This window comes from Desmodus rotundus, chromosome 1 (genome assembly GCF_022682495.2).
Source record: "Desmodus rotundus isolate HL8 chromosome 1, HLdesRot8A.1, whole genome shotgun sequence".
Lineage (NCBI taxonomy): Eukaryota > Metazoa > Chordata > Mammalia > Chiroptera > Phyllostomidae > Desmodus > Desmodus rotundus.
The window spans coordinates 99,115,028-99,142,942 of record NC_071387.1 but is presented as its reverse complement, the minus strand read 5'-3'; the positions used below and the strand labels follow the sequence as shown (position 1 = coordinate 99,142,942).

The following is a 27,915-nucleotide window of genomic DNA, read 5'->3' as shown; positions in this document are numbered from 1 at the left end:
AATTTGAAATGGTAGAAATGCAGATACGTTATTTTGCTTTCCATTATTATTTGGGAAATGAAAAAGTAACAAATGAGGAAAAATAAAAACCATGTTTTGATAATAACATAAAACTTGCCTCAGATGTATTTTTCTTTTGTAATATATGGCTATATAATAAGTACCAATGTTATCTTTTCTTTTTAAGGGAAAAGCTCAATAATTTATTTTTATTTATTATTTAAAACACTTAAATATAGTTGGCATACAATATTGCATGAGTTTCGGGAGTACACTATAGTGGTTCCTCATTTATATACCCTACAATGTGATCAACGCATTACATCTGGTTATCACCTGTCACCATGCGAACATCACAATACTATTGACCATATTCCTTCACCCGTTTCCCCCACCCCCTCCACCTCCTCCTATCTGGAAACCACCAGTTTGATGTCTATTTCTATGAGTGGTTTTGTTTTGTTTTGTTTGTTCACTTGCTGGGATTTATTTTAGATTTCACATAAAAGTTAAATCATATGGTATTTGTCTTTCTCTGTCTGACTTATTTCACTTCGCATAATACCCCCTAGGTCCATCCATGTTTTCACAAATGGCAAGATTTCGTTCTTTTTTATTGCTGAATAATCTTCCATTGTATATATACCACATCTTTATCCATTTAGATTAGTGTTTTTGTCTTCTTCAGAGAAATACCCAGACATGCTGGGTCATATGGCAGCTCTATTGTTAGTTTCTGGAGGAATCCCCACACTGTTTTCCACAGTGGCTGCGCTGATTTGCAGTCCCACCAACAGTGCAAAGCATTCTTTTTTTTCCACATCCTTGCCAACACTTTGTTGACTTTTTCATAGTAGCCATTTTGACAGGAATGAGGTGGTACCTCGTTGTGGTTTTGATTTGCATTTCCTTGATGAATAGCGATGTTGAGCATCTTTTCACGTCTGTTGGCCATCTTATGTCTTCTTTGAAGAAATATATTTTCATAGCCTCTGCCCATTTCTATTTGATTGGATTGTTTGTTTTTTTGTGATTGAGTAGTATTAGAAGCTCAATAATTTAAATAATTATTTAAATTATTTAAATGGATGGACAGCTGGCGATAAATTTCATGCATTTAGTTATTGGATCTTATTTGCCCCTGAGTAATACTCTATTAACAGGAATTAGTTTATAAGTTATTAGATCAAAAAGATGTCCAAATAGTAATGATTAAAAACAGGAAGAGCTACCCTGGCCAGGTGGCTCAGTTGATTGGAGCTTCAACCCGTACCCACCAAAAGGCTGGGAGTTTGATTCCTGGTCAGGGCACACATATCTCGATTGCAGGTCTGATCCCAGGTTGGGGCATGTGTGGGAGGCAACCAGTTGTTTCTCTCTCTCCCTTCTGCTCTCTCTAAAGTCAATAAAATATCCTCAGGTGAGGATTTAAAAAAAAATGAAGAGCTCTTGCCAGTTGTGACAACATAGATGAACCTAGAGGGTATTATGCTAAACTAAGTCATACAGAGAAAGACAAATACCATACGATTTCACTTATATGTGGAATCTAAAAACAAAATAAACAAACAAAACAGAAACAAACTCAGATATAGAGAATATTTTGATGATTGCCAGGTGGGAGGGGGTTGAGAGGTGAGTTAGAATGGGGAGGTATTAAGATGTACAAATTGCCAGTTACAAAAACAGGAGTGTAAACAGTCACAGGAGCATGGGAATATAGTCAATGATATTGTAATAACTATGTATAGTGTCAGATGAGTACTAGACTTAGCAGGGTGATCACTTTGTAAGGTATATGAATGTCTAATCACTATGTTGTACATCTAAAAGTAATTTAATATTGTATATCAACTGTAATTTTTTAAAAATGAAGAGCTGGCAAATGTATTGTCAGGTTCACCTAAGTCCAATAGTTAGCACATCTAATTAGATGTGCAGTCTATATTTATATCTGAAATGATATAAATGGTATCATCAGGAAAATGTCTTATTGGTCTAGTAGCCTGGCCTTCCCTGACACTCCGCCAGCAAGTCACCAGGGTTTACATACAGCACCTGCCCCTTTCTAAAACCAAATCAGCAGTCCTCATCCTGTGCACTTTCTTCTTTTAATTGAGATAATTACAGAGTCACATGCAGTATAAGAAAGAATTCAGAGAGATCCCTGATACATTTGACCTACTTTTCCCCATCGGAACATTTTGCAAGATCACAACTGGGTGACTGAGGTGACACAGCCCACCGCCTTGTCCAGATTTCCCGGGTTTCACCTGCACGCATTTGTGTGTGTGTTCAGCTGCTATACTTCCTGTAGTATAACACCTCCTGATGTGTTTCAGCAAAAAGGACCTATAACATTAACATCTTACTGGGCCACTGGCTCTCAGCACCCCATACAGCCTTCCAGTCTGGAGGACACGCTCGAGAAGGAAAGAAATGGGAACTACGCACACCTACTCTCCCAGTCTCTCCTTTTCACCACTGGGACGGGCGGCCCATGGAACAGCCGGAGGGAACGGGGTCGTGGTGGGTGAGAAGAGGGCGGAGCCAGGGCTGGGGGGGCGGGATCAGGGCCCAGTCCGAGGGGCGGGGCCTGCACTGAGCCTGGATGTGGGCGGAGCCGGAGGCGGGTGCGAGGGGCGGGGCCAGCGCTAACGTTCCAGTGGGGGCCCAGCCGAGTGGTCCTCGGTCGTCGAGTGGCGGGGCTGCGGGTGGAGCCTTCTGTGGAGGAGCTGCCGACCGGTCCTCGGGCCTGGCACGCGAGGCCACGGGCGTGGCTAGCCAGCCGCCCGCAGCCTTGGCGGAGTGCCGAGAGGCCGGGAGCGGCGGCGCGGACCGCTGAGGTGAGGGCCTGAGGCGGCGGGCGGCGCAGGGCGGGTGAGGGGGCTCCCGGCCGCTCCTGAGGGCGTGGCGGCCCCGTCGGGGCGGTGGCGGGCGGGGGGCTCTCCGGTGGCCCCGCACTGTCGGAAGCGGGCGGGTTGGGGTGTGTGGGGCGCTGCGTCTGTGAGGCCGACGGACGGCGATCTCTCACCTCCGGGTCCGAGCGGAGGGACAGCGTCCGTGGAACGCGGCGGTGCGCGTGGAACGACACGCGCCGACACTCGCGTCTGTGTCGTCGGTGCAGAACACACGCGTCGCACACGCGTTCCAGGTGCTGGGACGCTGGCGGTAGGGCGGACTCTCGGGCCGGACGTTCTGGGCGGCTGACCGGTGAGTGCGGCCGCGCGTCCGCGGTGTGAGGCCCGCAGAGCAGTTTCCCCGCCCCGGACGCTCCCGCTCCCGCCCCCGGAGAACCCCGCGTCGGCGGCAGCTCCCGTCGCGCCTGGTCCGGGGTGGCACCGGGTGGGAATGAGCAAGCCACACCCTCCAACACTGAGCGCGCGGGTGCCGCCTGTCGCTGCGGGGCTTTAAGGGGCTGTAGTTTCGGGCTGCAGCTCTAGTCGCGCAGTTTTCTTTTCCTGTCTCTTGAAGCAGCAGGAGCAAAAGTAACCTTTTTGAATTGGATTTATAGAGAGAGTTGAATAAAATTGTTCCCCTCTATGAGAGAGAATTTTCAATTTTACCAGTTTGTCACTAAATTTGTGTTTCATGATGAGAGTTTGGGGAGATTTCCATGTTCAGAAATGACCCTATAAAGAGGACTTCTGCGCAGTAGCTGAACTCCCCACCAGACTACGGGATAAAATAGGAAGTTACAGGAACAGCATCACTGAGCTCTTTAGAAGCTCCGCTTGGCTAGAATAGCAAGATGTAAATCGTACTTGTTTCCATAATTTAAATACTTGATATACATGTAAGATTAGCTGTTGACTAAAATTCTACCTAAAAAGCTAATTATAGCAATATTCTCAAATTACAAATTAGATTGATTTTAGGACTCATTCATTAATTTTGTCAACGATAACTGGCAGCTACTAATTGACAATAACTGGCAGCTACTATGCACAAGGCACCAAACTAGGCACTGCAGGACATAGTTAGGAGACGAGGTAAGACTCAGCTCTGTCATCATGGAACCGACCTTCCAATAAGGGAAAAAGATAGGCAGTAGTACACAAGCAACAATTATGAATTAGAAATGCTGAGAGGGGAAATAGAGCCTGGGGAATACTTGAGGTAGGGTGGTAGGAAAGGCTTCTCTTTGAGACCCAAAGGATGCCAAGGAGCCTGCCTTGGGAAGATCTAAGGGCGAGGTTGAGTAGGGTGCTCAAGGGAGAGGGAATTGCCTATGCCAAGGCTCCTGGTCATATTTGAGGAAAGGAGAGCAGCCAGGGTGACTGGAGAGTGGTTTTCCACCGGAAGGTGATAGTAAATGAGGAAGAGATGGGCAGAGGGCAGATCAGCTGGGCATTACAAGGAGTAGCAAGGAGTTTGGATTTAATTCAGTGTGCATTTGGGAATAGTTTTAAGCAAGGGAAAGACGATCTAAGGTTTTAAAGAGTTCTCTGTTGTGGAGAAGAGATGGAGGAAGCAAAAGTAGAATCAGGGAGTAGTAGGGACTTGGGAGGTGGGGGGAGATGGTCAGATTCAAGAGATAATTAGGAGGGAAAATTAGCAGGACTTGGTGAGGATTGTTTCTGGATCTGGGCAGTCAAGGAAAGGGAGTGTCAATGATGACAGGGTAGCTGGTAATGGAATTTTCTGTTGGGAGAGTCTGGGGCACCAGCATAGTACTTGGCACACAGGCCTCCATGAATAATTGTTGCATTGACAGGAATGAAAAGCACACAGAGGAGGCACAAACACATACAACCCTTCCTGGCCCTAGAAGAAAAAGTCAGCAACATTTATGTTAAGTCTCCTGTCTATGTCTCTGCTCACAACTCCTCCTTCCTAGGCCAAGGCCTCACACTGACTAACTCTGGCCCGCTCAGAATTTGACACCATGATCTCAAAACCGAAAAGTTGATGGGCTTTGTTCTAAGGGTCTGACCTACAACCTTGGCTGACATGTGGGCCAGAGACTTCTCAGAGTCAGTAGTTAAGAGTGTCCCTTCCTCCTGTGGGTTTGGAGTCCCCTTATCCTGTGGCAGAACACCAGCGGGAGTAAAAACTAAGCCATACAGCTTTCTCCTGTGGAGGAGAGCTCCAGCAAGGAAGAGCATAAGAGGTCTGGCCCTGCCGCACCCTCATAAAACCTAAAATAAGGGACCTGGAAGATCATGGGAGGAATGGACCAGGACAGACTGGGCTCTGGTTGAGACAGGAGGTCACCTTTCAAAAAGTAGAAGGAGGGCTCACTTCCAGCCAAGATGGAGGTATAGGTCCAAGAAGGAGACACACTTCGTCTCCTCACACAACCATTAGAAGGAGCTCAACTAACCTCAAGACAAAAAACAACCAGATCTACCAGAAAATCAAACTGTATGGAAGTCCGACAACCAAGGATTTAATGAAGAATTATTCATCCAGATGAGTAGGAGTGGCAGAGATGGGGAGCCTGGCCAAAGAGGACACAGAGTGGCGGTGGCCAGCAGAATGAGCGGTCCCATATTCATGTGTGGCAGATAAAAACCAGGAGGGACCCCTGGGGAATGAGTGATCCCAGCCCCAGGCCAGACCACACAGATCAGGGTTTCAAAGCTGGGAAAATAAAGCCTCATAACTTCTGGCTGTAAAAACCAGTGGGGGTTGGGGTGGCAAAAGAAACTGCCAGTCTCTAGGAGAGTCCATTTAAAGGACACACACAATCCTAGAATGTATGCAAACCATAAATACATTTTTCCAAATGTATTATTTGGAAAAATAATGAAGAAAAACTTTTCCAATCTGGAGAAGGAAATAGACATGTAAACCCAGGAAGCTCAGAGAGTCCCAAATACGTTGGACCCAAGGAAGCACACACCAAAGCACATAATAATGACGTTACCCAAAATTAAAGATAAGGAGAGAATCTTAAAAGCAACAAGAGAAAAGGAGACAGTTACCTACAATGGAGTTCCCATAAGACTATCAGCTGATTTCTCAAAAGAAACCTTACAGGCAAGAAGGGACTGGCAAGAAGTATTCAAAGTCATGAAAAGCAAGGACCTACAACCAAGATTGCTCTATCCAGCAAAGCTATCATTTAGAATGGAAGGGAAGATAAACTGCTTCTCAGATAAGGTAAAGCTAAAGGAATTCATCATCACCAAGCCCTTATTAAATGAAATATTAAAGGGACTTATTTAAGAAAAAGAAGATTAGAACTATGAACAGTAAAATGACAACAAACTCACAAGTATCACCAACTGAATCTAAAGCAAAAACAAAAACAAGAAAAACAAACTAAGCAAACAACTAGAACAGGAACAGAATCATAGACTGGAGATCACATAGAGGGTTATCAGCGGGGAAGGGGAGCGGGGGAAAGGTACAGGGATTAAGAGACATAATTGGTAGGTACGAAACAGACAAGGGGATGTTAAGAATAGTATAGGAAATGGAGAAGCGAAAGAATTTATATGCACGACCCATGTACATGAATTAAGGAGGGGATTGCTGGAGGCAAGGAGGGTACCAGGTTGAGTGGGGCAAAGGGGAAAAATTGGTACAACTGTAATAGCATAACCCATAAAATATACTTTTAAAAAAGTAGGAGGGCTTAGAGCTCAGGGAGGAGAATTTGGGAGAGCCGGGGGTGGGGACTGTCAGAGATCATCACAGTGTATCTAGTGTCTGTAATGTAGGGCCAGCCTCATAGCAGGCACTCCAGAAAGTATTGCCTGTGACATTGCCACCACCATGGGATATCATGTTACTTTAACTGGACTAGTTCTAACAACACTCCTCTTTCCCTCCACCCTTGTCAAGGAACTGGATCAGTGGCTTTTAGGCTGTACACATCTGGTCCCGCATCTGGCCCTCAGTTTTCATTGCTTTCGTTGCTCCTCTCTGAGGCTCCTGGGTGGAAGATCAATCCCAGACCAACCCCAGCCCTATTCTGTCCTGACTCAAGGCCTCATACACATCAGACACTCAACCCACACGTGTTGATTGAATAAAACAGGTATAAACCAGGTGATCGCAGTACTCTAGGTGAGGAATGACTGAGTTTTGGGCTAAGGAGATGGCATTGGAGATAGAGAAAAGGAGACATTTAAAATATATTAGAAAGTATATTAGAAAGTATTGGGTTGGCCAAAAAGTTGGTTTAGTTTTTTCCATCCGATCACTCTAGTACTTCTTGGTTGTCTTTAACTTCATTTGAAACAATTTTGTTACATTGTATTGTGACAGCTGTCATATCAGTGTGCATTTTTAAAAAACGTATCAAAATTGGTGAATTTTTGTGCAGCCATTTTAATATTGAAGATGGAAGAAAATATGCAACATTTTCAGCATATTGTGCTTTGTTATTTCAAAAGAGCTAAAAATGCAACTGAAATGGAAAACGAGATTTGTGTAGTGTATGGAGAAAGTGCTGTGGCTGATTGAATGTGTCAAAACTGGTTTGTGAAATTTCTTGGTACTATTGACATTTTGACAAAATAATTCTTTTCTGTGGGGCTGTCTTATGCATTGGAAGATGTTTAGCAGCACCCCTGGCCTCTACCCTTTAGATGCTGATATCGGGAGATAGCCGACATACTCAAACCATTCAAATCAATGAAGTTATTGGTGAAAATGAAAAATGTGTCTTTTTTATGGAAAAAAGGTAAACAGATTTTTTGGCTAACCCAATAGAAGGGACAGTAGTTGCTGATAAATGGTGTAATTTCTGGATTACCATAGTGAGTTCTTTACTTGATGTTATCTTTGTATTTCTCAAAATGTCCACTTAGAGAAGCAAGTTGTTTTTTTTCTGTAGACAGACACTAGAGTGTATCACCACATATTTTGAATAAAGTAGAAATTGGAGGAACTTCAAAGAGTTCATGGGATATCACATAAGTCAGTGACCAATCCACTAAGTAATATTAAGGGGTAAAGATTTGGAAAACTCAATTTAGTATGTAGGTGGGTAATATTTACATATAATCCAGTCACTGAATAGTTCATCCTCTCCAATTTCAAGTGTCTGGAACTTCACAGACTCTCAGTAAATGCTCGTTGAGTAGATGGATGAATGCATGAATCTGTCAAGATTTGCAAGTATTTCACAGACTGAAATTGCACAGTGAGCCAGATCCAACCAGGCCTAAGAATGAGTGGGAAACTTGACACTGCTTAGTTTTCAGTTGTTTTTGCTAGCACCAAAGGCCTTGAATACAGAAATTGTTACATTGGGTAAGAATGAAAAGCAGTGTTCTTATCTGTTGAGAGTCTGTGAACTTCTAGGCACCTCATGTACATTATTTCAAATTCTCACACTAAACATGTAGGGTAGATATAATCCACATTTTAGGGATGAGGATATTAAAGCTCAGTAATATCAAAACACTTGACTACAAACTACGGGCACTGGAATTCAAAATCATATTTGACTAACTTCACAGGCTCCCTGAAACTCATGTGTATGGGCATGTCCTGAAAGTGAAGCCGTAAGTGAGGGCATGCACAGTTAAAGAGCCCATGTGTTGTATCAGGCAGTGAAGTTGAGTAAATGTGCTAGTTCGGTGTAGTTGACAATTGTTACTACACTAAAACCTTTTATAGTGATAATAACGAGGGACAAGCCACCATTTCATTCATTTGATATTTATCGAGTGTTTTTAATGCACAAGGTAGCATTGAAATACACACATAAAAAATATGCCAGGCCCTGACTGGTGTGGCTCAGTGGATTGAGTACTGAATCACGGGGCCACAGGTTCGATACTCTGTCAGGGCACATGCCTGAGTTGCAGGCCAGGTCAGTTGGGGGCATGCGAGAGGCAACCAATTGATGTTTCTCTCACACATCGATGTTTCTCTCCCCCTCTTTCCCCCTTCCTCCCCCTTTCTCTGAAAATAAATAAATAAAATCTTTTAAAAAGTACGTTAGATGCCACCTCTGACGTTATGGAGCGTACCATCTAGAGGTGAGGTTAGAGTTACTACCTATCCCCACACACAGTGTAACCAAATGCATGATTTGAGGTATTTACAACAGAATTTTGCAATATTTTTAAAAGATGGCTTTTCCCCCTCAATATTTAAATCCACAAATATCCCATTGAATCATCTCTCATCTGAAACTCTCCATTTGCAGGGTGCTCAAAAATTATAAATTATATGCATTTTGGAAAGTGAATTTAAAATTGAAACTAACCTATATCATTCAAAACTATTAAAGGATGTTTGAAACATGTTTTTTGCAGGTGGAACCTGTATTAACTTATATTTCACAGTTATAATAAAACCTTTCCTAAAGAATCAGTAAACTCTCCGGTGCTTTTGTAAAAAATTTTTTTTTAATCTTGTAATTTTTATGGTTTATTTCATTTATTTAACTTATGCATCTAAATTGTATTTTCTAAAATGCAGTTAAAAGAATGGCAAACTTTGCATCGAAGAACTTCACTGCACTTTCAGATCTGCATCCAAATATGGCAAATCTGGTACGCTTCGACGATGTAGTGGTTTGGTTGTTCTATAATGAAATTTTATGTGGTAATATTATGTTACATCAACATTGATTCTTTTGACACAAGCCTTTATAACTGAAAAGTATGTAGGTACTCATGGCATTTGTATAATTATTTTATATTAAGTACCCCTGAATGTCTTTGTATTTATGCCAGCTAAATGAAAATTAGTCTTTCTTTTCTCTACAGAGGAGGAGATTGTAGATATGACTAGTGATTGTTCAAACTGATCCAAAGTTTATTTGTATTATTTTAATTAAATATTTAATAACCACTCAAATTTATCATTGTAAAGTTAAAATGTTTTTGTTCAGTATCTATTCTCTAATCAAATTATTGAGGTTACAGGCTTGAATACTTGTGAATATGCTGCTTTTATGACGCAAAGGTATAGAACAGGTGTACTCCTGAAATGATCATGTGAAAATTCATTTTAAGGGGAAGGGTTTTGGGGGAATTCAGTCATTTCAAATATAACAAGACCCATATTTATTTATTTAAAAGAAATCTAGATAGAATCATCTTATAAGGTGAAGTACTTATTGTAAAGCAGTTACAGTCCCTTACCTTTTCTGCTTCAGAGCAATCAGCTGTTTAGATTTGGCATTTGCAAATCAGATTTCTTAAAATAGGATAAATTTACATTTAACTACAATAGTTTGTGATTAAAGATTTATTACTGTGAAAAATAATTATTGCTGTTATAGTTTTCCTTGAATAGTAAACTATTTGTTGATTGCCTCCAGTAAGAAAGTTTTACTCAATACTTTCATTAGTTGTGTTTCCCAACAAAATTCAGTGAGATCTGTGAGCATATGGAATTTAAGAAATAATAACACTGAGTCTCATTCAGGCATGTCAAACTTTTTCACTGGGGGCCACAGCAGCCTCGCAGTTGCCTTCAAAGGGCTGAATGTAATTTCAATTCCTTAACAGTTAAGGAGCAGTTACATTTATACAGTCCCAAAACTATTTTGGCCCTTTGAAGACAGCTGCGGAGGCTGATGTGGCCCCAGGTGAAAATGAGTTTGACACCCCTGGTCTAAATGTAGTAACACCAGCTAATAGCTCAGCTAGGATATAGCAATCTGAGAAACTTGAATGTATTTTAAATATAATAGATTATTTTAAGGTTAAATCGGTTGCTAGATTAATAAATTTAGGTTTATCCTTTCAGAAAAAGGTAATTATTTTTACTTCTCAAAGCACTTTTTAACATTTAATTTTTATTTGGTAGGCACTAAAGAGAACATTAAAAATCTGAGATGTTAATATCTTTAAAGTTTAAGATCTAGGACTTTAGAGCTTAAATTTATTAGAAGTAATATACAAGTTCTTTGCAATTTAATTTATATTACTGTCCAGCATGTTTGGATTAAAAGCTAAGCAATTTTATGTGGATTGTTAGAAAACTCTATATAAAAGAAAGCTTTGAAAACCATGGCAAATTAAATTGCATTATACATGTGCTTTGAATAAATTCAGTGAGGATTGATATAATAGGGCAGTTACTGTGCTTTATCTAATGATTGAAAATAAAGTAGATCCCGGGCTGGTGTAGCTCAGTGGATTGAGTGTGGGCTGTGAACCAAAGGGTTGCAGTTCGATTCTCAGTCAGGGCACATGCCTGGGTTTCGGGCCAGATCTCCAGTAGGGGGCATGTGAGAGGCAACCACACATTGATATTTCTCTCTCTCTTTCTCCTTCCCTTCCTCTCTCTCAAAAAATAAGTAAGTAAAATCTTTTTAAAAAAGAAAATAAAGTAAAAACATACAAAGCATTAAATGATTATATTTGTAATAGCAGTTTCTATTACTTTGTACTATTCTTCATGGAATTGATGATTTATGCAGTTATTTTAGATGTTTTTCTGGAATAAATACATTTAAGTGGTGCCTTGTCAAAAATGTTTGTTAGAGCCAGTAAAATATAAAGGGACAAGTTCATGAAATTAAATTTATCACCTACATCTGTGTTTAATATATCTTCTATAACCTTTTTGTTTTTTCAGAAAATAATCGGTATAGTTATTGGGAAAACAGATGTCAAAGGCTTTCCAGACAGAAAAAGCTGAGTTGTGTTTAATTCTTTGCTTCATTTTTCATCACATGTGGCTTGTGACTACAAAAAAATATATTTAAGTGATTAAATTTCTCATGCCTGTTTAACTCCTGAAGAGCAATGGCCGTGTTCTCTATTGTATGGTAAAGTACTCAATTTAAGGCTATATGTGTAAGGACATGAAAATCATTTTTATTGATTTTATCTGATGTTTCTCAAACAATTTTAAAGGCTTGTGTGTGCAATGCCAAAATAGCTAGTTTAACTTGTTAACTCATTAATGTGTATTTATTAAGTACTTCTACTGTGTAAGCCCTGCATAAAGATAGCAGAGGGCAACTGTATGTAGTCCCATGTCATCTTCAGATATCATAGTGTATGAGCGTATGGACTTAGAGCAGGATTGACTGAGCTCACTCAGTCACTAAGTGATATGAAATTGTCCTCACTTAGTCACTGAGTGATCTGAAATCTGTCCTATGTACAGCTGTGAAATCAGGATAAATAGAAGTTGTGTGAGAATGAAATGACCTGTAATAAGAACTCCACGTTAACTGTCACTTTCAACCTAAGAGATGCAGGTACACAGGTAAAACTCAAATAAGACAGAAAGAGCAAAGGAGGAAGGTTTTCGAGCAGGGATATGTCATGGTAGTGTTGAGGGAAAGAGCTCTGTCAACAGTATCTACATATTTACTCAAACAACCAGACAATTCAGTAAAAAAAATTCATCTTTCTTCTGTGGAAAATACAGTTAATTTTGGCTTTAGTGGTTCTTATTGAGTTGCTTGAACAGTGCAGGAGTTTTGGGACTATGAAAACATAATCCAAGACAAAAATTGAATTTTCAAAATCAACTCACCTTCAAACTATTGTAGTTAACACGCAAAGATAGAATGTCAAATCCAGCAACTCACTGCTTTTAGCTTTAAAAGTGTCAAAGGTGTTTATTAAAGGTTACAGTATGAGTGCTTTTATACATCTTGAGGGATTGAGAGCTCTAGTTAGCCATCTAATAATTTTGGCAGAAGAAAACATTAATTTTGCTTGAATCATCTGAGTAATTGTGACTGTATTATTTGACTCATGGTATAGTTACAGGTACCTTTATTTTTATTTTTGTTTCATGTAATATTCTGTTATTTTTTGAGATAAATAACAAAGATGTCATCTCCCACCCAAACTTGTTTGTCTTCACTTTACTTCATTATAATTAATTAGATCAGGAGTACCATTTGAATAATTTGAGGAAGTCAGTATGTCTGTCTTATAAACTCTAAAAGGAGGGTAACTTAAAATACATGAATTAACCAAAAAAGACCCTGAATAGCCACAGCAACCTTGAGAAAGAAGAACAAAGTTGGAGGGATCACAATACCTGATATCAAACGATACTACAAGTCCACTGTAATCAAACCGGCTGATACGGGCACGAGAAGAGACACATAGATCATGGAACAGAATGGAGAGCCCAGATATAAACCCATGTCTCTATGGTCAGTTAATATTGACAAAGGGGGCATGAACATATAATGGAGTAAAAATAGTCTCTTCAATAAATAATGCCAGGAGAACTGTAATGGTACGTGCAAAAAACAATGAAACTAGACCACCAACTTCCACCATGCACCTGAATAAACTCAAAATGGATGAAAGACTTAAATATAGGCCATGACACCATAAAAGTCCTAGAGGAAAACAGGCAGTAAAATTTCAGATATCCCATGTAGCAATATTTTTACGATATATCTCCTAGGGCAAGGGAAATAAAGGAAAAAATAAACAAATAGGACTACATCAAATTAAAAAGCTAAAGAAACCATCAAAATGAATGGGAACTGACTGTATAGGAGAATAAAGATACATAGGACAAGGGTTTAATGTCCAAAATATATAAAGGACTCACACTACTCAACACCAGGAAGACAAATAATCCAATCAAAAATTGAGCAGAGGATCTGAATAGACACTTCTCCAAGGAAGACATACAGATGGCCAATAGACATATGAAAAAATGCTCAACATCACTAGCCATAAGAGAGATCCAAATTCAAACCACAATGAGATATCATCTCGCACCTGTCAGAATGGCCATCATTAATAAATCACAAAACAAGTGCTGGCACTTGTGGAGAAAAGGGAAACTTACTACTGGGAATGCAGACTGGTACAGCCACTGTGGAAAACAATATGGAATTTCCTCAAAATATTAAAAATGGAAGTTATTATGCAGCAATTACTTGCCTTATTACTTGCCTTATTATGCAGCAATTCCACTGCTGGGAATATACCCTAAGAATCCCGAAACACCAATTCAAAAGAACCTATGCACCCTGATGTTCATAGCAGCACTATTTACAATAGCCAAGTGCTGGAAACAGGGTATGTGCCCATCAGTAGATGAATGGATTAAAAAACCGTGGTACATTTACATAATGGAATATTATGCAGCAGAAAGAAAGAAGAAAGAATTCCTACCTTTTGCGACAGCATGGATGGAACTGGAGACTATTATGCTAAGTGAAATAAGCCAGGTGGTAAAAGACAAATACCATATGATACTACTTATAAAAGGAATCTAATGAACAAAATAAACTAATGAGCAAAACAGAACCAGAGACATGGAAACAAGGAACAGACTAACAACTGCTGGAGGAAAGGGGGCAGTGGGGAATGGTGGAAAGAAGGGGAAGGGAGTAGTCAAAGAACATGTATGAACCTATGGACATGGACAGTGGGACGGGATGGACTGTAGGAGTGGGGATGGGGTGCGATGGAGGAGGGCAAAAGGGAAAAAATTGGGACAACTGTAATAGAACAAACAAGAATAAAATTAAAAAATACACGAATTAGAAAAAAATTAAATATTAGCTAAAATTACAACGAGAGAACATTTTCACCTATCAGACTGTGAGAGTAGAGAACCACTTCTGTAGTGTTTGACTACTTTTTATTATTATATGTACAGCATTCCTTTTTTGGAGAAAATGTGCTTCTTGGTTTTTAAAAAAAATCACACATATACATATAAAATATAATTAGTATATTTTCATTAAAAATTCAAGCAGTACAGAAGGTCTAGAGTTGAAAAGTAAAATCCTTCATTTAACACCCAACTCTTCCCATCCCAGTCCCTGCCCTAAAAACACTAATTATAGTTTGGTAGATATCTATAATTTATGTAGGTATGTTAAGCTGTGTTACTTTTTTAAAATTGTATTTTATTGATTATACTATTACAGTTGTCCCGATGTCCCCCCATTTGCTTTCCTCCACCCAGCACCCCCCACTCCATCAGGCAATCCCTACACCATTGTTCATGTCCATGGGTCATGCATAGGTTCTTTGGCTACTCCATTTCCTATGCTATATTTTAAATCCCCATGGCTATTCTGTAATTGCCTATTTGTACTTCTTAATCCCCTCATCTCTTCACCCATTCTTCCACACCCCTCCCATCTGGCAACCATCAAAACGCTCTCTGTATCCATGATTCTGTCTCTGCTCTTCTTGTTTGCTTAGTTTGGTTTTTAGACTCAATTGTTGATAGATATGTATTTATTGTCATTTTATTGTTCATAGTTTTGATTTTTTTCTTAAGTCCCTTTAACATCTCATATAATAGTGGTTTGGATTATGAAGTCCTTTAGTTTTTTTCTTTTCTGGGAAGCTCCTTATCTGCCCTTTGATTCTAAATATCTTTACTGGGTAGAGCAATCTTGCCTTTAAAAATTTCTTGCCAATCCCTTCTAGTTTGCAAAGTTTCTTTTGAGAAATCAGCTGACAGTCTTATGGGAATTCCCCTGTAGGTAACTAACTTCTTTTCTCTTTTAAGATTGTCTCTTCATCTTTAACCTTTGGCATTTTAATTATGATGTGTCTTGGAGTGGGCCTCTTTGCATCTATTTTTTGGGGGGACTCAGTGCTTCCTGGACTTGCATGTCTATTTCCTTCAACAAATTAGGGAAGTTTTCTTTCTATTTTTTCAAATAGATTTCCAATTTCTTATTTTCTCTTCTACCTCTGGCCCCCCTATGATGCAAATGTTGGATCCCTTGAAGTTGTCCCAAAGGCTGCTTACACTGTTCTCATTTTTTTGGACTCTTTTTTCTTCTTAGAGTTCTGATTGGTTTTTTGGGTGTGTGTGTGTGTTTTGTTTTTTGGTTTTTTGCTTCCTTATGTTCCAAATCATTGATTTGATTGTTGGCTTCATCTACTCTGCTATTGATTCCCTGTAAATTGCTCTTTATTTTTATTATTGTATCCTTCATTTCTGATTGGATCTTTTTTTATGCTGTTGAAATCCTCATTAAGTTCCTTGAGCATCTTATAACCAGTGTTTTGAACTCTGCATCTGAGAAATTGCTTATCTTCATGTTATTTAGTTCTTTTTCTAGAGTTTTAATCTGTTCTTTCATTTGAGCTGTTTCTTTGTCTCCTCTATTGGCAGCCTCCCTGTGTTTGTTTCTATGTATTAGGTAGAGCTGCATTGACTCCATGTCCTTGTAGTGTGGCCTAATGTAGTGGGTGTCCTAGAGGGTCAAGTGGCATAGCCTTCCCTATCACCCAAGCTGGGTACTTGAGGTGTGCTCTTTGTGTGGGCTTAGTACACCCTCCTCTTGTAGTTGAACCTTCATTACTGCTGGCAGATCAATGGGAGGGATATATCCAGGCCAGTCAGCTGCATGGACTGGCTATGACTATGGACCACCAACCTCCACCTTCCGTGGAGGATCAGCTGTCCAGAGGCAGGGTGGTGGTGCTCCAATGTGGTCTGTAACTGTCTACAGGCTCTGGGGTTGCCCAGGTGGTGTAGGCCAAGGTCAGCCCCCACCTGTGTTTTGCTCAGGGCACCCTGCCTGAGCTGTAAAGCAACCTGAGATGGCTGCTCCTCATGCTGGGCTTGGAGATTCCCAGAGGAAGCCATGCTGTAAATCTAGGCTGGCTGCTGTTAGTGCCATGCATGGGGCCACTTAGCAAAAGGTACAGGGGCTGGGGGCTCACTGAGGCCAGCTGTTGCTTGTTTTATAGGATTTAGGAAGTTGTGATACATGAGAGAAGACCTGCCATTCATATGAAAAAACAGCTTGGGTAGGCCTATAAGTTGGGTGGGACAGATTCTCTCGGATCTCCAAGGTGGGGCAAACAGTGTTAACCAGGTTAATGGAGTCTCAGATTGGCACCAGCCTGCAGGCACTGTGGCTCTGTGGTGGGAGGGTTTAGAAAAAGGACAATCGCCTCTGCCCACCTTTATGTCTGGGAGAAAGCTGTCCCCTTGCTCTCACCTTGATGCTAGATACTTCAGTTTCTCCCTATATGCTACTGGTGCCTTTCAAGCTGCTATCCTGGTGCTGAAGCTCAAAGTGAATGAGTCTGATTAAGTCCTTGTGTAGATTCTTTATGAGGAACTGCTTGTCACTCCAAAGTTTCTTCCACCAACATTGGTTTTTGCAGCCAGAAGTTATGGAGGCTTGTTTTCCTGGCACTGGAACCCTGGGCTGGGGTCCTGATGTGGGACTGGGACTCCTTGCTCATGAGATATCCCTCCCAAATTTTTATCCACCACACGTGGATGTGGGAGCAGCCTGTTCCACATCTACACCCCTCCTGCCAATCTGGATGGATGTGGTTTCTTTAATTCCATAATTGTTCGACTTCAATTCAACTGGATTTCTGACCACTCTGAGTGATGGTTGTTCTGCATTTTAGTTGTAATTTTGACATAGTGTTGTGAGGAGGCCAGCTGTGTTTACCTATGCTGCCATCTTGACTGGAAGTACCTGGGTTACTTTTTTAAGTAGCAAAACCTTAAAGAAATTTTATTGGGAAAAAATGTACTTGCTGACCTCTAGTGGTGTTATTTAGTAGCACATGCTTATTTGTTTTCAAATAATTTAGGTCTGAACTAGACTTAGGCTTAGACAGTAACAGTAAGAAAGAAATGGAGACTCTATGCTAATATCTGGATGGTTCAAGCCTATACGCCATTTTCTTCCAAATATACAGGTAACTGGGGAAAGGGGACACAGGAGGTAGTAATCAGGTGGTTATCTACTTTGTCAGCTTTGAAATCCATAAAAGCAAGCATAAATTATTACAGAACTTTTATCTGAAATAATATTTTATACCATGTTTTTGAATATTTTTACTATCATAATAATATTGTTCAGAAGTATAATAAGACACTTCACTTGAAAAATAAAAGCATTGGTTTTCCCTTAGATATTGGATCAGAAAGGTACACTTTCAGTTTCACCATTCGGGACTCACCGACCCATTTTGTAAATGCAACATCATGGGGCAACAAAGACTATATCAGATCACTTTCTGACAGCTTTCGGGTTGGCGAGTGTGGTAAGTTGGCACTGATTCTTCAACTGTTGTTATTATAGTAGTATTCCTTTGGTACGCTTGTGGTGACTACATCGAAGCAGTCAAAATGCAATGCAGTAGTCCCCCCTTATACACAGGGGAGACGTTCCAAGACCCACAGTGGATGGATGCCTGAAACTGCAGATACTACCAGACCATATTTATACATACAGTGTCTTCTTTCTATAAAATTTAATTTGTAAATTAGGCATAGTAAGGGATCAACAATAACTAATAAAGCAGAATAATTACATAAATTTATTTCTGGAACTTTTCATTTAATATTTTTGGACTGAAACTGTGGAAAGTGAAACCATGGATGAGGGGACTTACTGTAAGGCACAATTCTCAAGAACCTTATCAGGAAAAAGTCAAAATTTAATAGCATAATACAAGGCATTCAGCATTAGTACTTGAAACATACAACATGACGGTCACATATTTTTACTAGGTAGCTTTATATCTTTGGTTTATTTCGTATTTCAGTTAATATCAATCTCTGTTGTTGCTATAATCATGTAACATAATAGGGCTGCTAAGTAGATTTTGATAAAAGCTGATATTTGAATTTTAATGGATTTTAAGAAACTCTACTTTTGGTCTAAAATACCAAATCTTCTGCATTCTCTCCCCACCCCAACCTCCCTCTGAAGTACAGAGCAGTGTAACAAAAAGAACAAGGATTTCGAAAGCAGATAGATCCTAGTTCCAACATTTATTTCACAAGGGGCCTTTGAGAAAGTTTCTTAATCTCCTTTGGCCTCAACTACAAATTACTACCCTACAAATTAATTCACGATAGACTCTAGTGAATGTGAAGTGAGAGAGTGTGTCTGGTATAAAGTACAGGACTCAGCCCTGGCTGGTGTGGCTCAGTGGGTTGGTGCCAGCCTGTGAACCGAAAGGTCACAGATTCCATTCCCAGTTGGCACATGCCTGAGTTGTGGGCCAGGTCCCCAATGGGGCATCGATGTTCCTCTCCCTTTTTTTCTCTCTCCTTTCCCCTCTAAAAATAAATTAATAAGAATATAAGGACATTTATTTTTAAAAAGTATAGAACTTAGTCACTCAATAGATGACATATCTAGCCTCATGCCAGGAACAGGAAGCACATATACCAGCTTCCTAGCGTGGTAGAAAAAAGAAGGTAAAGAGTAATACTGGTCATTAAACTACTCTTCTCCAGTACCTCAGTATGAAGCAAGCTATTACCCATACCAGTTATTTAGCACCGAATCATTTATTGCCTTGTATTAGTAATTTTCACAGTTATATTAGTATCTCTCCAACTGAATAATAAAGTAATTGAACATATGGACTTGAAGGCAGAAAACTTTGCAGACTTCACAGGGCCCAGTACAGTTAGAAACATTCCTCGGATAAATGCAGAACATTAGTTGTATAGAGCTAAAGGTATATTTCGGTATTAAAATACGTTATATGTTGATGGTGGTTGTGAGGATGAATAGGATAAGGGACTTTAAAAGCATAAAGTTGATGATTATAGATCTAAATAGGACATTAGTGTGGTAGAGTAAAAAGATTACAGAATTTTAAATCAGAACAGTTCTATCTCTACAACTTTCTAGCTATAAAATCTCAAGAAAGTTGTTTAACCTCTGTGAGCTTCAATTTTTCTTTTGTAAAAAGGGAATGATTGTGTGAATAATTAGCAAAATAGAGCACAAAAAGGTCTAACATAGGCCATAAGGAAATGGAAACCCTGAAATGTTAACTCATAAGCTTATTAAGTTCCGGAACTCCAGTCAGGACCCAGATTTTGCATTACTTTCTGCCCCACTACTATTACTTCCGAGGGCAGCTGCGAATTGGGTGAAGATCAATTAAGTGTTTATAAAAGGGCATGTAATCAAATCAAATATAGATGGGCATCTTGTACTCAAATGAAATATTCAGGGTAACTAATCAATAAAATAGTGTTAAGGTGGGTCATATGTTGGGATTTTAACACAAAGCAAAAAACAAAAATGTCATCAGGGATCAAGTTGATGGTCATACTCCAGGATTCTGTTTCACATAGTGACACAAGAAAATGAGTGGGAGGGATATATGACGCCAGTGCAGAATTAGAAATAACATTTATTTATCCTATTACTTTTTTGTAATAGCATCACACTTTTCCCTCTGTTTTAGTGACAATTGAAAATCCCCTGATCCAAAGAAAGGAATTAGAAAGAGAAGAAAAATTCAGCCCTGCAACTCCTAGGTAAATATCTAGCACAGAGATCAACAAGCTTTGTGCTAAAATGATCATTAATAATAAGCTTTTGTGTGTCAAATTAGCAAAGAACTTACAAAAGATATATACTTCAATTTGAAAATTAGGACTTTAATTCTTCCTCACATTTTTTTATTATGAGATAATTTATTTTGATTTAGGATCATATGAAATATGGCTTTGTTTTTAGTCCTTTGATTGTCATTCTTAAATTTATAAAAATTTGACTGTAGTCACATTAAAACTGAACAATGAGAAGAAAAGATGAATCTTGAAATTCACATATGTATATTTTCATATCAAGCTGTAACCCTACTTATATGCCTTACCACCTTAGTTCAGGTTCTCTGGAAGCAGAGCCTGGAGGAGGATTTTTGTGCAAATGATTTGTTGAAGGGAGCTCTCAGGAGCAGCCTGTAAGGGTACATGGGGGGTGGAGGTGGGGAAGCTGCATGCCAGTCTCAGCCTGACTCATTTGCTCCTTCTCCTCCTTGAAGTGTCAGCTTGAATGTGGCCTCTTTAAACCTTTCCCATCTACTAAGTCTGTAGTAGACCTTACACTTAATTACTAGGACTTCGCCATGTGCTGTTTCTTATCATCGCAACCCCAATTACTATCTGAGATTATTCTATTAATTGTCTTGTCTCCTCACACGTGTGAACTCCGTGAGATGCAAGGTCTTATCTGTCTTCTTCAACACTGTGTCCCCAATTCCTAGAACTGAGTTATTCAATAGAATAGGCTCTCAGTATATATTTATGGAATGAATGAATGACTGGACGAATGAGTAGAGGGAAGGGCATTCTTGAAAGGGGGACAAACATGAAACCTCCTGGCCTTTTCCAGAACAGTAAATAGTAGGTTGAACCACATTAAGCTGATGATGTTTGACTATTTCTTTTTGTCTAAAAATGTCAATTTCATAGCTAGTAGTCTGATATGGCTGATGTAGGGCCAGGGCAGGGGAGCAGCAGGAGGAAAAGCTTAAGAGAGAAGTGGAAACATTCCAGAGAGGGTTTTGCCCATTGTACCAACTTCATTCTTTGGTGATGGCTAGCCTCTAAGGTCTTTGAGTTGGAAAATAATATACTCATATTGGGGGGTTAGGAAGATCACTTTGGTTACCTTAGGAGGATACTGTAGGAGGAGACAGGGCAATATTTGGGGTGAGAAGTGATATAAATACCTAAAGTAGTAGTAGGAGGAGGAGGCAGAGGAGGGCCTGCATTAGAGGACTTGAAAGCAATCCCATGAAGGGGACTTGGGAGTTGATTGGCTGGAGGGGGAACAGTGCCTCAATTCAAGTTCAGTGGTTAATATTGTGCATCTATTCCTACACAGCATCGCAGGAGTAAGTGAGCACAGTCCCTGATTTCAAGCCTGTTCGCAGGGTGGTCAGCGTTATAGAGATCCCCATATCAAGCTGCACCTTTATAGAGATAACAAACGTGGTCTAGAGTCCTTTTACTCCTTTATTTCACAGGGAAGGGAACCAAAGCTCGGAGTCTTGAGTAAGGTTACACAACTAGTATGCTTAGCCCTCAGGCACAAATTGGGCCTCAAAGCATTTTCTTAATGAAAATGTATTTTAGACAAAAAATATTTTACTCTATTTTTCAATGTTTCTAAGAGTAAATTTAAAAATTTTTCTTAAAAAATTTTCTTAAATCATCTAAATTACAATAAAAATAGTTTAACTGTGAACCTAGAAGTATTTTTCTATTGAAAAGTCATTTGATATTAACTTTTTGTGTGTGTTTTTGCAATTTAGTGACTGTAAACTATTGCTCAGTGAAGATCACTCAACAGTAAAAGTTTGTTCCAGTTACGAAGTGGACACCAAGTTACTTTCTTTGATACACTTACCTGTTAAAGAGTCTCGGGATTATTATTCATTGGGTGATATTGTTGCAAATGGACACAGTCTTGATGGGAGAATTATTAATGTGCTTGCAGCCGTGAGGTCGGTAAGTCAAAACCTCAGCAAAGCAAAGTTCAGTTTGGTGGTGAAGTTCTATCACTTAATTTGTGTTTGGAAAGCAGTAACCAGCTGGAGTAAATATTCCTTTGTATCTTGATCCGTAGTCAGTTGAATTAAGAAAATGGTATCCCTTCTCATTAATGGGAAAGCATTTTATTTGTAAATGAGTAGCAAAATAAAATTGTATTCAAATGTTAAAATCAACACACATTCATAAATGATCCACTGACTATATGAGAGCTTTTCATACTTTGGTTAAACAAAGATGCAAATGGAGCCCTGGCTGGTGTGGCTCAATGGATTGAGTGCCAGCCTGCAAACCAAAGGGTTGCAGGTTTGATTCCCAGTCAGGGCACATGCCTGGGTTGTAGGCCTGGTCCCCAGTGGGGGAGTGTGGAAGGCAACCACACACTGATGTTTCTTTCCCTCTCATTCTCCCTCCCTCTCCTCTCTCTAAAAATAAGTAAATAAAATCTTTAGGAAAAAAAGGAAAAAGGAAAAAAACAAAGATGAAAGTAGAAAGGGTAAATTCATTGACTTGAATATTTCCATGAAGTTACTTAAAGGGGTATAAGCTGTGTAAATCAAGGAGTCGATTCTGTGCCTGTTCTCAGAGTGGTCCTGAGCTGGGGGAGGGAGTGAGGATACCCACTGTACTGTAGAAGGGGCCCGACGACCTTCTGCACAGCCTCCTGTGGTGAAAACTAGGGAAGGATGACACTCCATGCAGCTCTGGGGGCGTTTCGCCATTTGTTGCAGCAGCATCTCCCTCTTACTTAATTATTGCCCCAAGTTTTGAACTCCATTGGACAGACTAGAGCCACTCGGTAGGTACTAAGATGTGGACCTCAAAATTAAAGTTTCACAAAATAAAGTACACAAAGAAAATTAAAGGGGCAAGACCAGTTCCTCAATGTATGAAATGGTGGTAGTCAAAAGACAAAAAAAAATGAAATTGCTTTTCTGTATTAAATGACTGACCAGTAAGTGTGTCAGCTCTACCTGATGACAGGCCCTTGGTGGCAGATGCATGTCTGCTTTGCTCATCAATCTAGTTGATACAGCCATACAGCCATACAGGGGGGACTCAGTGTAACTGAGGATGGAGACACAAACACCCTACATGACAACCATGAAAAATAGGAGAAATCATTTTCTCGGCAATTTAGTTTTTCTTACTTAAAGGCAGGATATGATCTCTTAATTTCCCTGCAATCCTAAATGATGTCATATTACAGTGTAGTAAAAACTTTCTAGCTCTCAGTGTGAATGCAAGCAAAAACCTGCACCAGCTGTTTCCATACCTCCCCCACCCCTGCCACCTCCACCCCATGGGTCCAGTACCTTCTTCCATGGGATTACATTACTTCTTTTTCTCACTGCCTTCCTTCTCCCATTTTGCTTCCATCCCTCTTACATTTCCTTTCTTCACATCTTTAGGTAACCTGCTCTCTCCTTCTTACCTCTGCTTAGGTCTCTACTCAAAAACTCCTTTTTGTATAATTGTCTTATATACTGTGAAATGGCAGACCACTCTCATACTCTGGCTGTCCTTTCCTCCAACTCTCTTTCTAGATACTACTCTTCTGCTGGTAGCTGTGAGTCTTTCTTCAGCAACTTCCCATGGAGCTCAGCCCTGCCAATAGATACAGTGGTGACAGTGTCATAGGGGGCAGCCAGCCGATTGTCTATGCTTGAGCAGTTGCTGTGTAGCTGTCAGAGGTGCCTGCTATTCCATGCGAGAACCCCTGGGGGCACAGAAGGACCCCTGAGTTCACCTTCATTGCTATGGTCTTCTTACCCCACAGTGTGGATTGAATCAGGCCATGTCAAAGCATTTTCCCATACATCTCTCATTTGGTCCTCACCTTATTCTTAGGAAGGGACAAAAGAGGTATTGATATTCGTACTTGCACTAGAAAGATAAGGACACTGAGGCTCAGAGAGACTGAGTTCATCCAGTCCCGTGAACTCCGTGTCCGGCTCTGTACTAAGCCATGGGGATATACAGTTGTTGAAAATATACTTTCAACCTCAATGAGTCCACACAGATACCACCCATGGGCTTGTCATGGAACATTGTTCTGATATGTTGAAAAGACCCCACAGTCTTAAAATATATGTTTTTGTACTTCTTTTCAATCACACTGTGTAAATAACATCAGCTAAATATACCTAGTTTAAGATAGAAGATGCTTTTGAATCATCAAATATATATTAGTGATGCTTGTTATTTTGATATTTCTCATTTGGTGTTTAAAGAGTAAATGTCTGAGTATTTCTGTCAACAAATGTTTAGATACATCTGCAACTGTAGGTGAAGAATAACAATTTCCTTCAATTTCTAAGGTTGGAGAGCCAAAATACTTTACAACTTCAGACCGAAGAAAAGGCCAGAGGTGTGAAGTTAAACTCTATGATGAGATGGAGTCTTCTTTTTCAATGATATGGTAACCTCCCATGTCTGACCCAAACTGTGAAATCCCTGTTGTCATCACCACGACAGAACATTTTTATTTTATCAGAAAGATGATGGATTTAATATCAGGAGAGGAGTAATGATTGGAGGGAAATGATATTTTTAAAAAAAACTTGCTCTCTTGTATTTTAAATTGTTACAGTCTATGCTATAAGATTGTCTTAAAATGAGCCTTGGCCAGTGTGGCTCAGTGGATCGAGTGCTGGCCTGGGAACCAAAGGGTCACCAGTTCAGTTCCTAGTCAGGGCACATGCCTGTGTTGCAGGCCAGGTCCCTTGTAGGAGGTGTGAGAGAGGCAACCACACGTTGATGTTTCTCTCCCTCTCTTCCTCCCTTCCCCTCTGTCTAAAAATAAATAAATAAAATCTTAAAAAAAAAAAGATTGCCTTAAAATGAGATCTTTAGATGACATGGGATTGCTTAGGGCAGGGGTGTCAAACTCATTTTCACTGGGAGCTACATCAGCCTCGCAGTTGCCTTCAAAGGGCTGAATGTAATTTTAGGACTGTCTAAATGTAGCTGCTCCTTAACTAGAGGCAAGGAGCTGGGCGCTGCCGCCTGGTAGAAACAAGGTGCCGGGCAGAATAAAAGAAGGTGGAGGGCCTTGTGTTCGCCACCTGTGGCTTAGGTGGACTCACTGTAACTTCTGTATTATTGTATTCTCTTTTGTTAATAATATGATTTATTAGGTCCCATCGATAATGAACATGCGAGACTTTCCATGATTCCTTGTGTAGTACCCTGGAGCCAGGCCATGGAAAGGTGATAGAAAAGCAAGTGTTATCACAGGCTGGGCTCTTTGGGTCTCCTGGTGTGTCGGATGTGGGGCAGGGCTACATTCTGAAGTGCTGCAGGGTACTACATGGTGTTGTTTAGACTCCAGTTATCTGGATACCAAAGAAGGCACTTAATTTGAAATGAGCCTTCAATCCATCAAGTTCTCTGAGCAATGTATCCATTGTGGGGGCCCTTACTTAATAGTCTGAAAGAGTGACTTTAGTCTTTAGACCTGTAGTCACTCAGTTGCAAGTAGCTTCAAGTGATCTGAGTGGTGGGAAAAGAAAGAACTGATGGGGCAGAAGTTGTCAGAGATTAATGGTATTGGAGGAACCTTTGCTCATGTAAATGTTAAATGCCCTGTGAAGCAGTGTAGCCCTGCAGAATGCAGGAAAAACCAATATTTTTAACTTGTGCCCTTGATCACATGGGGGATAATTAACCCCAGCCCTTAAGACATTCTTTTCTTTCTGGTAAATAATGTCTACTACCAGTTTTTTTCTAATGTATTTCATTTTTATCACTTCTTTTTAAAAAATGTGCAGTTGGGATAATGAATCCATTCTACTTGCACAGAGCTGGATGCCGCGAGAAACAGGTATCATCCTTCAATGAATGTGTTCAATATTTGTCATTTTTTATTCCCCGATATAGTAATTTAAAATGCCTTTTTCCCCCAAACAGTAATATTTGCCTCAGATGTAAGAATAAGTTTTGACAAATTTCGGAACTGCATGACAGCAACTGTGATCTCAAAAACCATTATTACAACTAATCCAGGTAAAGGTTATCTGAATTTTTTTATCCTTTTGTAAATGACTGTGTTAGATATTCCAATATTTGTGTGTTTAAGAATGAAAACAGGAACCTCCAGGACATCTCGAAACGTTCCAACATCTGAATTATAGGGGTGCCAGAAGGAGAAGAGGAAGAACAAAAAATTGAAAACTTATTTGAACAAATAATGAAGGAGAACTTCCCTAATATGGCAAAGGAAATAGACTTCCAGGAAGTCCAGGAAGCTCAGAGAGTCCCAAAGAAGCTGGAGCCAAGGAGGAACACACCAAGGCACATCATAATTACATTACCCAAGATTAAACGCAAGGACCTACATCCAAGATTACTGTATCCAGCAAAGCTATCATTTAGAATGGAAGGGAAGATAAAGTGCTTCTCAGATAAGGTCAAGTTAAAGAAGCTCATCATCACCAAGCCCTTATTATATGAAATGTTAAAGGGAGTTACCTAAGAAAAAGAAGATCAAAAATAGGAACAGTAAAAATGACAGCAAACTCACAGTTATTAACGACCACACCTAAAACAAAAACGAGAGCAACCTAGGCAAACAACTAGAACAGGAACAGAACCATAGAGATGGAGATCACATGGAGGGGTGTCAATAGGGGAGTGGGAGAGGGAGAGGGGGGGAAAGGTACAGAGAATAAGTAGCATAGATGATAGGTGGAAAATAGACAGGGGGAGGGTAAGAATAGTGTAGGAAATGTGGAAGCCAAAGAACTTATAAGTGTGACCTCTGGACATGAACTATAGGGGGGAATGTGGGAGGGAGGGGGTGGGCAGGATGGATTGGAGTGGGGGGGGAAATGGGACAACTGTAATAGCATAATCAATAAATATATATAAAATAAATAAATAAATAAAAGAATGAAAACAAAGCTTGGATTTCATTTAAATTAAAAATGAATGATTATTGCCCTGGCTGGCGTGGCTCAGTGGACTGAGTGCTGGCCTGCGAACTGAAAGGTCACTGGTTCGATTCCCATGTGTCTCTTGCGCATCAATGTTTCTCTCCCTCTCTCCCTCCCTCCCCCCCTTCTAAAAATAAATAAACAAATAAAAATAAATGACTTTTAAAAATGTACCATAAGCTATGTCTTTAATATCTTTACTAAAGAAATATGAAAAACCAGACTCATTTTTATATTATTTTATTTTATATTTCAAAGATTTTATTTATTTTTAGAAAGAGGGGAAGGGAGGGAGAAGGAGAAGGAGAGAAACATTAATGTGAGAGAGAAACATAGATCAATTGCTTCTCGTACACGCCCCGACCAGGGACTGAACCCACAACCCGGGCATACGCCCTGACCAGGAATCAAACCAGTGACCCTTCGCCCTGCAGGATGATGCTCAACAAACTGAGCCACTCCAGTCAGAGCCAGACTCATTTTTAAAGCATCATCCCTTGTGATGGACTTTGAAAGGTCAGTGCTGTAGCTTAGAAAACCTAAATTATTGACTATTTAAAATAAATTCAGTTTTACTACATTTAAATAATATAGTGCTAGAGCATTGAGAACATATATGTAGTATTATCAGCTCATAACTGTAATTAAATGTTCAGCAGGCCCACTGGAGCGGTTGTTGGAAGGACCTGTAGCTTATTTGAGCATGAAATCGGAGGAATAGGACCTGGAGAGATAGGGGATTGGTGTGTGTAAGCATCTTCAAAGTGCTTTGTGGTGCAGAGAGAGGTCAGCCCAACACTAAAGA

The 27,915-nt window shown here is 40.0% G+C and overlaps 1 protein-coding gene across 2 annotated transcripts in view; it reads left to right on the top strand.

Moving 5' to 3' along the window:
* Nucleotides 1-2,147: 2,147 nt before the first annotated feature.
* Nucleotides 2,148-27,915, top strand: part of MEIOB (meiosis specific with OB-fold) — a 40,644-nt gene continuing 14,876 nt past the window's right edge. The window contains exons 1-9 of one of the 2 annotated variants that reach the window (XM_053927881.2): nucleotides 2,148-2,846; nucleotides 9,391-9,464; nucleotides 11,503-11,560; nucleotides 17,775-17,906; nucleotides 20,079-20,151; nucleotides 21,936-22,131; nucleotides 24,495-24,595; nucleotides 25,947-25,999; nucleotides 26,086-26,181. In XM_053927881.2, the coding sequence (XP_053783856.1) occupies nucleotides 9,399-9,464; nucleotides 11,503-11,560; nucleotides 17,775-17,906; nucleotides 20,079-20,151; nucleotides 21,936-22,131; nucleotides 24,495-24,595; nucleotides 25,947-25,999; nucleotides 26,086-26,181 (775 nt within the window). In that variant the 5' untranslated portion in view covers nucleotides 2,148-2,846; nucleotides 9,391-9,398. The remainder of the gene's footprint in view (nucleotides 2,847-9,390; nucleotides 9,465-11,502; nucleotides 11,561-17,774; nucleotides 17,907-20,078; nucleotides 20,152-21,935; nucleotides 22,132-24,494; nucleotides 24,596-25,946; nucleotides 26,000-26,085; nucleotides 26,182-27,915) is intronic. The other variant, XM_053927877.2, reaches the window with a different exon arrangement.